The sequence below is a fragment of the Mastigoproctus giganteus genome, chromosome 3 (genome assembly GCF_048544385.1).
Source record: "Mastigoproctus giganteus isolate SK-2022 chromosome 3, ASM4854438v1, whole genome shotgun sequence".
Taxonomy (NCBI): domain Eukaryota; kingdom Metazoa; phylum Arthropoda; class Arachnida; order Uropygi; family Thelyphonidae; genus Mastigoproctus; species Mastigoproctus giganteus.
The window spans coordinates 96,907,790-96,920,993 of NC_143577.1; the positions used below are offsets into that span (position 1 = coordinate 96,907,790).

Below are 13,204 nucleotides of genomic sequence, written 5' to 3' on the forward strand. Positions count from 1 at the left end.
GAACAAAACATTTAATGAGAAAAAATTTTTGATAATTAACAAAATTTAAAATGCTGTTTTAGTTCACTTTCCGGGCGGGTTGGACACCGCTGTGAGTCAACTGTAAGCACCCCATTCGAGAATTAGGAGAGCCTGATTTTCTTTTACCCCGACAAATAATAGGCCGTTGTTTCGCGGAAGTGCGTTATCGACATTTTTCCAAAAATTTTCCCTATGTCTGTTTACATGGTACCTGAATATCCGAATGACACTGACATTTTGGACAGTTTCAAAAAAAAAAAAAAAAAAAAAAAAGAATAAATTCATATTTAAGAACTAGTGACAATACCGATGACGAGAGAAGGAAAACGAGGACAACAAAGGTATTAAACCTTCTAAACATGATTTGTTGGCATTTGGTGAAAATGAAGTTAGAAAATTATCAATTAGGTTACATTTAAATGAAAGAGATACAATTTGTGGATTTCGGGAATACCTATGAAAAATATGGTTTCCGAAGAATTGAAGCATTTGATGGACGCTCTGAGTAAGATACCAATTTTATCGAGTGAATATGAACAAGGATTTTCACAAATGAATCTGATCGCCAGCCCAACCAGAGCTTCGTTGATGACAAAACTGTTTCTTAAAATTGTAGGCCCACCGCTGACCCATTTCGATCCAGCAAAATATGTTGATTCGAGGCTGCTTCGGAAACATCATACAGTAAGAGACAAAGAGGAATAAAAAAAGTCAGCAAGGGTGTCTGATAAGAACTTAATAAAAATTTGGAATATTCTACAAAATCTTTATTATGAAATTATTTTTACTTATGTTATTTAGTTTTACTTATTATTTTTAGGGTCCGTAGTCTAACGAAGGACTCTTATAATGTCACTCGGTTGTCCGTCTGTCACAGCATTGTATCTCTGGAACCACTCAACCTATTGACTTGAAATTTTGTATGGGTCATGATGTACAAACTGTGTGAGCCATGATGACCATGATGACATTCCCACCCCCCATTTCTCAAAGTTTGTTTGAGAAATGGGGGGTGGGAATGTTTTCGACTGTCTATAGCTTATTATACACCGTTGGAAAGAGCTCAACAAGTAGGTTTAAAATATAATTTTAAAATTAAAAATGGAGGTGCCAGACAGTAAAAATGTAATTTTCGTGTCCCCCCCCCCCTCTATTTCCTTTGCTAATGGAGCTCAAATTTTAAAAATCACATTAGCTATGTGTTATTTGATGCTTATTAAGGGAAAACTATTCCGATTCAAATCTATCATTTACTTTTTGTGTTAAAATTAAAAAAACAATTTTTTATTGTACTTCGATAGCAAGCTTCTTTGTATCAAGTAACTCTCCTTCTGATGATGAAAAGGTGGCTAAATAGTTAATAATTCTATAAAGGTCATTTAGAAATTTTGCGACGAGAAGTATTTTTTAACAATTTTCAAAGCTGTAGTTGTCCCGACAATGAGGTACTCAGAGAGTCAGTGTTGAGGTGGCAGTGATGGGGAGGCGCCTGCGTGGAGCCTTGCACGGCTCTCACCTGCCAGTTGCCTCTTCCCCCAAGACTTTAATCGCTTCTCCCACCCTTGCCATTCACAACAACCGAAAAGACTCAAATAGACAATGTTTTTGTTAGTTACTCAGTTTTAGGCCAAGGCGGGGTACTAGAAACTTTTTTCATTTACCATAAAGCTTCTATTTGAGATACTACACTAATGACCATTCGTGACTACAGACCCTTCATCCTGAGTGCATGGCACTCAGCAGTTGACTGATTTATTTACTTATTTTACTCACATTTTACTTATTTTTTATTATATACATTTAATAAACTGTGTTAATATAATGAATTTGTTGTTCTTATTCCAAAAACATTAATACTAAAGTAACAGTATCAAGAAAAAACAATTTTAGAGTACTTTTCATATCCTTTTAATTTAAAATTTTTCCTGATAGCAAAGAATAAGTACCGGAACCTATTTTTTTTTTAAAAAAAGCACTGTTTATAAGAATATGTATATATACAGGGTGTTTCAGTTAAACGTTTCAGAACTTCTAAGAGGGGTAGGGTACATCCTGACAACTCGAAATCATATAGCAATGTGGGGTCGGAAATGCTTTCCTGAAGCGGTGTTGTACACAGAAGCACCATAAAGAAAAGAGACCGTAAGTGAGAAATCGTTTTAATAATACATGAAAAGAAGCAAAAGGTACATGGATTAAAATAAGTGTTCGAAGTTTCTTCCACGGGTTACAATGCACGCCTCAGATCTCCGACGCATGGACATCCGAACATTCTGGAATACTCCAGGCAAATTTCGAATTTCTTCGGCAGCTACTGCGATTCTTGCAACCAGCTCCTCAGCATTGTCAACAGGGGTGTCATAAACTAGCGATTTCATATGACCCCAGAAATAAAAATCAAGACATGATAGGTCGGGTGACCGAGCAGGCCAACGCACGGGACCACCACGTCCGATCCACTGTTGACCAAATGTGACATCCAGGTAGTTACGAACATCTCCGCTATAATGGGCAGGGGCTCCATCGTGTTGGAACCACATTGTCTGTTGTGTCGATGCAGAAATCTGTTCATCTCTCAAAAGTTGTGGCAATACTTACTGCAGAAAGATCAAGTAGATAGGTCCGGTTAGACGACACGGTAACAGATAAGGTCCGATGAGGTGATCTCCCATAATACCGGCCCATACATTGACCGAAAATCGAATCTGTGCTGCACGACGTCATATTGCATGCGGGTTCTCGACCGCCCAAATATTGTCGTTATGTGTGTTGAAAATTCCTTCCCTTGTGAAGGATGCCTCATCGGAAAACAACACTTCAGCAGAAAAAGGGAATTTGTAGCACATTTTCCAAGGTACCACTGTGCGAAAGCAATACGAGGTGCATAATCCTCCGGTTGCTGTGTCTGGACACGCTGCACGTGAAACGGATGCATGTCTTGTTCTCGGAGAATCCTCCAGACGCTGCAATGGGAAACCCCGACTGCGTTTGTTAGACTTCGTGTACTCGTTCTTGGATTCCCCTGTACATGCTGCAGCACATTTTGTTCAACGGCTGGAGTCCGTGCTGTTCTTACCCTGTCAGCTCTTTCAAATGAACCTCTCTCAGCTAACCTCTGGTGCAGTCTTGCAAAGAAATTATGACTGGGAATACGCCTCGTCGGATATCGTTCCGTGTACAAACACACTGTGCGGCTGGCCCACTACAATTTGCAGCCCCGTACGCCAAATGCATATCGGCTAACTCTGCGTTCGTGTAATCATCCATCCTACTAACTTGGCGTTCTTGTGCGAAATTAAGATTCCCTGCACTAAAGCTCGGAATTTTCGATTCTGCCCATTGGTATATGATTTCGAGTTGTCAGGATGTACCCTACCCCTCTTAGAAGTTCTGTAACGTTTAACTGAAACACCCTGTATAGATATAGGAATTGTATATAATTGTATTACACACAAAGTATTTTTTATTACACACAAAGTATATAACAAATCAAAATATTTAGCACATGTTCATTGCAACCATCAATTGAAATGACACTAATTGAGAAAGCATGTACATTGTCAGTGCATGGATTGTGTGCAGTAACTTTGAATGTTAATGGTGTATCTTGAAATGAACATTGTAAGTTGGTGCATTATAGCAGGAAGAGATGTAATTTTTATGTATGTATTTATTATTATTTATATGTATTTACATGTATGTACAGGGAATCCTCGTTATCCGAGGATAATTGGTTCCAGAAAACTCCACTTAAAATGGGAACCAATTTTCATAATGTTTAGTATGTACTCAGGGCTGGATTTTGGTGTTCATAGGCCCTAGGCACTTTTATTCCGAAATGTGCTGGGGGGGGGGCAAAATGTTTCTTCTATTTTAACACTTTGACTGCAAATCACATCAATTGATGAAGAACCATGACTTTGAGAATTCTTCTAGTTTCAAGAACAGTCACTAGATAGCATATCGTATTGAATTGAAGCTCCTAGAGTCGATTGTAATGAAATATCATGCATAGGAATGGTTTTTGAAAACTTTTTTTTTTTTTTTTTTTTTTTTTCCCTCTCCTCTTCCTTCATAGGCACTGTGCCTACATTGCCTAATGGGAAATCCGGCCTTGTATATACTTGCATAGTAAAAAATGGATGAAGGGACTGAAAAAATGAGAAAATTATTTTATTAGACATTTTTTATTATAATATGTTGCACAATGTAAGGTTAAGTAAAGTTTATCGAAGTTACACTATTTTCAATTGTATGAATCAAGAGTTGTTTGTGTCCCCCCCCCCCATATTTTTTCAAATTAAATTGTGTCATAGCATTTAGTTATGTCTTTAACTGCTCGCTTAACTTTTGTTGCATGAAGAAGTTCGTTCTCACAAAAAATATTCAGTGTTGGGTCAATTTTCTCAAGGGAAAAAGCTTTAATTCTTTAATTTTCAAATTCTCGTAACTGCGGGGACTCAGATAATGAATACTCGGATACCGGGGCAACCCTGTATTATCTTTTTAATACAGTAAGGGCACCGTTTGTTGTATCATTCCACCAGCTCTGTCTATCATAAAAATTGTTTTTGTGCTGTTTATTGTGTGGTAGAATACATCACTATTGTAACTAAGAACTTTTAGAAAAGAAAGAAATTCAAAATACACAAATTCTCAAACCCAGCAGCCTGGGCCCTCACCATTGCCAAATTAAGGATGAAACCCTACGGACACTTATGGCATGTTTTTCGTAGTGCAATGTGTGCATTAAATAAATCACTTTATTTTTATTTTTTTAAATAATTCAAGAACCGATAACTTCCTTGCATCATGTGACTATTCTAATACTAACCATACAATAACAAAGACCCCCCATATCTGCAGGGGATACATTCCAACACCTACTGTGGATGGCTGAAACCCAGATATAAGCGACCCCAGATATTACTTGATTTTCTTGTACATACATACGTATGATAAATTAAACACTCAGTAAGACCTTACCAACGTTAGGTATAGTAATAATGAAGTACAGCAGACTCTCGATTTATTTGGATTGGATTAAACGGGACACTTTCAAGACTTAAAAAAAAAAAAAAAAAAATCAACCAGAAATCATAAAATTCAAGTAATAACTAGAATAGGTATAGACAGACATTTTGAAAGTAATAAATAAGCGACAAGAACTGCTGTTATAAGTTGTAAATAGAGATTAGTGTACCTATTATCTTGCAACCCCCACTGGCTTCACACCTACCGCTCAAAACAGAAAAAAAAGAAAGAGACCAAATGTTTAGTTTGATTTAGTGCAGCACGTTCGATTGTTGTGTTCTGTCGCACTGCAAAAGGACAAATTTTGTTTTGTTATTTTTTTCAGGTTTTTTTTTTTTTTGTTTAGAAACCGTGAAAATTATGGGCAAATGCAAGAGTTGTGCTTTCAAATTAAACAAAAACTTCAAATTATTCAAAAGTTCGAAAATGGTGCATCTGTTAAATCTCTAAAGAACCATTATTTTAATGTTGGTGACCAAACCATACACTACATTGTAAAAAATAATGGAAAGCATTGTATTGGACATGCGAGTAGTAAGTTTTTTTGGTTTTTTTCCATGGTTAACCTTGGTTACTGGATTTAGTGGATACGGGGGCACAACTGTATATATTTTTTGGCATGCATGCTTCCATTATATCTATGGGAAAATTGCTCCTGATTTACAAACTACTTCTCAGGAGTTTATGGTGTTCATGAATTACAATATCACCTTTACCACCTGCACACCATTCCTTGTACTGCACTCCACCATTTTAGTCATGTCTCCCACCCTGGAATCCACAAGTATTCCCCATTTAATCATGAGGCTAACGCGATTAGCCTATCATTCCAACTCCACTGTCTTTTCTGCAACTGCTTGAGTTGCTGAGCCCATTTGTTGGTGTCCCTGTGATGCTTAATAAAATGGGCACAGGGTATGTATTTAACTTTGGATTTGAATTTAGATTTATGTTACCATAATTAAGATTGTAAAGTCTTCTGACAAAGACTGTTATACATTTTATTTTTTGGGGTGGAGAGTGCACAAACCATACAAACCTTGTCTATGATTTTCTGATTCAACCACAGTAAAATTCATTCCTCCCCACAGGATTAAAGCCTAGACCTTTTCCACACTGTGGAAGAAAAAATGATCACAGCCACTGAGCTAATTGTACCGGCATTATGCTGTTTGAAGTATCCAATCGTATATATGATGTTTCTGTATTCTGTGGGCATGTGATTTATGTGTACTACATTTGGAGAGTGGAATTATGCTATACCTTTCCTATATTGTGTGTGTATATGTGTTTAATCTAGGGCCAAAGCAGTAAAAATGTTACCATAATTTTGAAATATTCTCAGAAATTACCAATTATTAATGTTTTTGAATATATGATTAGATGAATATTTCTTAACTACTATATATGTGTACTTTTTTTTTTTTTTTTTAGTTTAACCAGCACTAAATTCTTGAAAAATTGTAAAGGCCCATTAAGTTTAAAAAATTGAATTTCAGATTTGCCATTTCCAAGAATAAACTCCTAATAATAAAATAAAAAATAATAATAATTTACAAGCATTTAATAATTTAAGAGCTTCTTAGTAAATATTTTTTTACTAGAATAATTTTTGAAGGTACAGACTAAATTATAAATGTGTTATTAATCATTTATTTTGTTTTGTTTTTGCATAGCTCTTCCAGAAAAAGCACCCTATTATACTCATCTTGGTACTGGACCTTCAATTGCAGAAGTGAGAACAACTTTAGAAAATAGGTGATTATAAGAATTACTGTTCTGATAGATTATAAAAGTAAAATTCTTTTACTAAAAAAAAAGCTGAAATATTGTAAATAGTCGTAACCTTAACTCGCATAATCTGTATATATGCCAGTTTGTTTTTGTTTGTCTTATTTTGCATGCTTCCCTCTCCATATACTCTTCTCTACAGATTAAAAGAATTATGTAATGAAGTACCACGGAATGCATTAAAATTCTCTGAGAGGTAATCATTATTCAAATAAATTGTACAAGTTCCATTTTAAGTTTAGGCATTATTATGCACAATAACATCTCTTCCTTATTGTGCATTATTATGCATAAAGTTGCATAGAGATGGGTCATCAAAATAAAGTTGCATAGAGATGGGTCATCAAAACTGCTCTATTATTTTGTTCTTTGGATTTCAAACTTAGTTGCATTGTGACCTTTTGATATTGAAAAAGCTACCACTGAAAACATTGTTAGTAAAGTAAAGAAGTCTACATTAATGGGCTAAATATATTCAGTCCATTGATGCAGAGTCAATTTTATCACAAGACAAATTGGATGTTAGTTTGGAGTGGCCAAAAAAAAATGGTCAGTGAACAACTTAAATGTATTCATAAGTAAACAAATATGTTTCATATTCATACATTTATTCCCCTTGATGTAGAAAAATCTTGGACTATGTATCCAGTCAGTAGAACATTTGAAATTTGACAAGACATCGACTTGAAACTACTTCATTGTTTGCTAAGTTTGAAGGCAACAGAAAATAGCATTTTAAATTTAGTTTTATATTCCTTCTAGTAAATACAGTGAAACTTCTTCTAACGGACACCTCTCGTTAATGGACATCTCTCTCTACAACGGACATTTTCAAATTCCCCAACTCACCTCCATTGGTTTTAATGTGTTTGCAGCTTCTGTCTAGCGGACATTCTATGTAACGGACGCGGACAGGCAATCTGCACTGTTTCGTTTAGATTAGCACTTAATTTGATCTCCCCACAATGGACTGCGGGAGAGCTCACGGCCCTTTTTTTCTAGGAACTTTTCTTCCACGTATTGCCTCAATCGGGTGCTTATTTTCTATTTCCGATTCTCTGAATTTTATCAAGGTGTACGTCGCTGTTCTAAACCCCTTTTCAAGAATTTTATGGCACGTGTAAAACTTCTGATGAATTCAGTGTGTGCAGATGGGGGGAGGATTTTGTCAGCCTTTCGTCTTTTCAGTTTCAGTTTTCAGTTTTTTTCAGTGTCGTGTGACGTGCACAATGTCTTCTCGTAAACATTTAACTTTAAAAGATAAAGTCCAACTCATTAATGCATATGATTGGCAAAAAAATAGTGTTAGCAATCTCGTTGCAAAATTCAAAATCGGGAAGACGCAGGTAAGTGACATCCTAAAGGGAAAAAATGAACTGCTCAAACAATTTTGGCAACACGGAAATGATCAGGTTCAAAAATCATTCCTGAAAACTGTTGAACTTCAAATTGACAATGTTACGTATGAGTGGTTTTGTCGCGAACGTGTTAAAAAAATTCCCATTAATGGGCTTATTATTAGGGAAAAGGCTTTGGAGGTTGCGAAATCTATCGGAGTAAATGAGTTCAAAGCTTCTGTGGGATGGCTAGACAAGTTCAAAACTTGGCATAAAATTTCTTGGAAAACCGTAAGTGGTGAAGGTGGATCTGTTGATACTGGGGTTGTAACAGAGTGGACCGTCAAATTGGAAGATTTATGTCGTGATTTTGAAGCTAAGGATATTTACAACTGTGACAAAACCGGGTTGTTTTTTTAAAGCTCTTCCTGAAAAAACAATGAGTCTAAAAACGAAAAGTGCCAGGGCAGAAAAATTTCTAAGGAACGCTTGACTGTACAATTGTATACAAATATGCTGGGAGACTTTGAACAACCACTTGTTATGGGAAAACCACAAAATCCTCGTTGTTTCAAGGGCATAAAGTTGAATCTTTTGAATGTTGACTGGAAGTCTAATAAAAAAGCATGGATGACACGAGATATCATGAGCGAATGGATAAGTCACTTTAACCAAAACATGATTCGTCAAAACAGAAAAATTATTCTTCTCATGGATAATGCTGCATCTCACGTGCACATTGAATTGTCCAACATTCAAATCGTTTTTCAGCCACCAAACACATCTGCAGAGCGTCAGCCCTTGGATCAAGGGATAATAAAAAATTTTAAACTTCACTACAGAAAACGTGTTTTAAGACATCTCATTGCAAACATGAACGATGTAACATGTGCGAGTGACCTTGCAAAGCAACTCAGCATCCTAGATGCGATTCAATGGATTTCCTCTTCAGTAAACGCAATTAGAAAACAAACTGACGTGAACTGTTTTGTAAAGTCTGGCTTCTCAAACGCAAAAATTGAAGTTGTGAACAGCATGTGGAGCACCAAGAAGAACAAGAACTTCAACATCTATTGATAATGTACGATACTTCAGCTAATGTACGATGCTTCGTGGTTGTGATGGTTATGATGAGTATAATAAACTTATAACCTGAGAGGAAAGCGGAAGAGAAATTGTTCAAACTAAACATAAATAAGGCCGCTGGCGGGGGGGGAGAGAGAGGATCTATCCAATTATATTAAGGGAGGCAGCAAAGGAGATAAGAAAATCGATAGCAATATTTGACGGAACTTGTGGGCTGATCACTTATACACTAGCAAGACCTTTGTGGATTTATTGGATTACTGCTTTCTACAGCAGCATGTTAGAGAAAGCAGTAAGTGGAAGTAGTGTTTCTTCATGCATTAAGAATATGCAGATAAAAGATCCTCTTGGTAGCAGTGATCACAGTATACTGATGTAGATTAAAGACATAGCTACTGTCAAGTGTAAAGGGAATGGCTTTTGCTTTCATATCAAAATTGAATATAGTGGTCTCAGACAGTTTTTAACTTCTGTACAGTGACTGGCTGATTATGTTACCAACAGCAAATTCTAAATGGGAAGAATTCAGAGAAGTAACTGTAGCAGCTACTAGGTTTTTCTTAAGAAATACCATTCCAGGCTTAGACCTAAATGGATGTCCAATGAACTGACGAGTCTTTTGGCAGAGAAGAAAAATGCATGGGATACAAATAAATTATCAGGTGACACAGAAAGCCTACAGTAAATATATATTAGTCTGCATTTAAATCACAAAGGAGGTTAGACAAGCTAAGACAGATTATAATAAGTCTCTGGCAAAGAAAAACAGTAGGACTTTACTTACATAAACACTTGAAGGAATGAAGGAGGGGGATGAATCACACTGGTCCATTAGATATCAATAGTTTTAACTATTGATGATCCTGCTCACATTGCAGATAAACTGAATAGGTATTTTGCCCATAAATTCACACATGAGATATTCTTTAGTGAAGGGGATACCAGAATTTTATCAAATTCTAACAGGGAGCTAAATGATTTTGTGATAAGTGAGAGGAAAGTGGAAGAGAAATCATTGAAGCTAAACAAATAAAGGTACCTGTGCTGGATGGGATCTATCCAGTTATATTCAGAGAGGCAGCAAAGGAGGTAAGTAAACCCTTAGCCATAATTGTGACAGCATCTTTGGATTCAGAGGAAGCCCCCACGGACTGGGAATGTCCAAAGGTATTCCAGTTCACAAAGGGGGGGGGGGGGAATCAAAGGGTGACATGAGTAACAGACCTGTTAACTTCTGCTTCAGGGAAAATAATGGTGTCGCTTGTTAAATACTGGTAGTTCTCGACTTTACGAGATAATTCGTTCCTAGCATGCGCTCGTAAAGCGGGAATTTATTTCACATAGACGCAAGGTTAAAAATAGGGGTTACATTCTCAACAATTTGAAAATGAAATGCACAAGGCATAATTCTTATGGGTTTTGGTAATTAACTATATAGTATCAGTGTAAATACACCATAGTTAACCCATAAATTTGAACTACATAAGTAGTGTAGAAGGCATCGTTTTAATTGTATCTCATATTGTGGTTGCCTTCACAACAGATAGCGGTAATGCACTACTTCAAATAAATAACGCTTCTCTAGTAGAGAAGACTACTGTTATTTATTTTCAGAGGACACCACCCAGACGATCGTTTCGAAGCTATTGGGCTTCATCATCAGTGGGCAGACAGGTTCCCTGGTAATACAACATGCCATCACGGTTGCGAAGTTATATCCACAATATGAGAGATGCCAAAGGGTGTTGGTAAAAATGTAATTTGAAAATTAAATGCACAAGGCATAATTCTTATGGGTTTTGGTAATTAACTATATAGTATCGGTGTAAATTTACCAACACCCTTTGGCATCTCTCATATTGTGGATATAACTTCGCAACTTTGATGGCATGTTGTATTACCAGGGTACCTGCCTGCCCACTGATGAAGCCCAATAGCTTCGAAATGATCGTCTGGGTGGTAGTATCCTCTGAAAATAAATAACAGTAGTCTTCTCTACTAGAGAAGCATTATTTATTTGAAGTAGTGCAATACCGCTATCTCATTGTGAAGGCAACCACAATATGAGATACAATTAAAACTGTGCCTGCTACACTGCTTACATAATTCAAATTTATGGGTTAACTATGGTGTATTTACTATGGTGTATTTACGAAGTTAGTTTATGTTTAAACAATGATTGATTTATCCAAAGAAATGAAAATGTAGCCTGTAAAATCAAGCAAATTATAATAATAGAGAAATTATTTACGACTTACAAATGTTAAAGAATGTTTATTCTGCATCATCATCGGCTAAATGCACACTCGTTGATCGCTCATTATTGGCTCGACACTCGTTGGGTTTGTTGCTCAAGGAGTCATCTTCTTCAGAAATGTTTCAAGAGGCATTTGTTTCCCAGATAATCTCTTTTAATTATAAATTTCACAATTGCATGCATAAGCATTAAATACGATAAATATTTGTATTGACCATTTATTGTAAACTCTACTGACTTGGTTATCGTGCAGGAGTATAAACAGAAAATTTATTCATTTTTTAACGACACACACGAATTGCAACACACGATTCGCAAGAATAACAAGTTTACGAAGCTTAAAAAAAAAGGAATGAAGAGAAGATTCTGAAAATTTATTTTTGTTTTTTTTACGACTGAAGATTTCAGTAAAGGGAAACACATTTCACCATAATAACGTAAAAAAACCACACAATTACAGCTATCGGTATTTTCGCAAATGCAAGAAGATCGAGTTTATTACCCGTTTATAATTGCTTGCACCAACAGAAAAACCCAATAAACCAGAAAGTGCAACTTGTTTTTATTGTTTTATGGTCGTGGCATCCAGAAATGTGCTTTAGAAAAATATCATAAAGGCATTTAAAATTGATTCTTATAACAGAACATATGTTAACCCCAGGGGCTCACATCTGGTGAATATGGGCTTGGCACACCCAGGGTCCTCAGCTGGATATCATCATTCTTCTCTTTCTTGGGCCGAGTGGGTAAAGTACCTGCCCGGCAAACCAAAGGTCTCGGGCTTGGATCAAAGTACTGCAAAAACCTTGGGAGGTGCAGTATGGCCACAGAAGCCGATGCGCCAACAACTACCAAATCAATCTCTTTCTTGGTGATTTCCTTCTACTTCTCTCTCTCTCTCTCTCTCTCTCTCTCTCTCTCTCTCTCTCTCTCTCTCTCTCTCTCTCTCTCTCACACACACACACACACACACACACACACACACACACACACACACACACACACACACACACACACACACACACACACACACACACACACAGGGTAACTCAGAAATTTTTTTTTCGCTGGTGCAGCATTAAGCCTCAGGCTTCCTTGCACCATATGGCTAATAATAATAATAATAATAATGATGATGATGAAGTGTAGTGCATTTTAATGATTTGAATTGGTAACTAATACAGTTTACAAACCAAGCTCACGACCTTGTATATGGCCTTAAGGTCACGCTCATTACCTTAAAAATGACATTTTAGAGAGATTAAATAGCTTAGTTATACAGCGAAAATTTCAACTTCTGAGGTCATGAAACAAATTACCAAAAAACAATGTGTTATTGGGTTCACATTAATATTTTAACGAATCTGGAACGAATCGTGTCTCTGGAACGAATCAATATCGTAAAGCTGGGTATACTGTATTGTATAGCTATGCACGTGGTTTGAAATGTGGTATTTATGAATGTTTAACATTCATTTAATTGCCATTAATGTTCATATTTTCGATTTTGTTTATACTTGATACTTGGGGGGGGGGGAAACTCGTAAAGCGAAAACTCTTAAAGTGAGAACTGCCTGTATATAAATCAAGATCATCTAGAACAGTGTTTCCCAAACTGGGGTCCATAGACCAGTTCCAGGAGATCCACAAAACGTTCAGAAAGTATCAAGTAATGTGT

The 13,204-nt window shown here is 36.4% G+C and overlaps 1 protein-coding gene across 1 annotated transcript in view; it reads left to right on the forward strand.

Annotated features, from left to right (window-relative positions):
* The window catches only part of LOC150088169 (uncharacterized), a 311,939-nt gene that overhangs the window by 142,398 nt on the left and 156,337 nt on the right, over positions 1–13,204 (forward strand). The window contains exon 4 of the mRNA XM_090370054.1: positions 6,732–6,813. Coding sequence (XP_090226180.1) covers positions 6,732–6,813 — 82 coding nt within the window. The remainder of the gene's footprint in view (positions 1–6,731; positions 6,814–13,204) is intronic.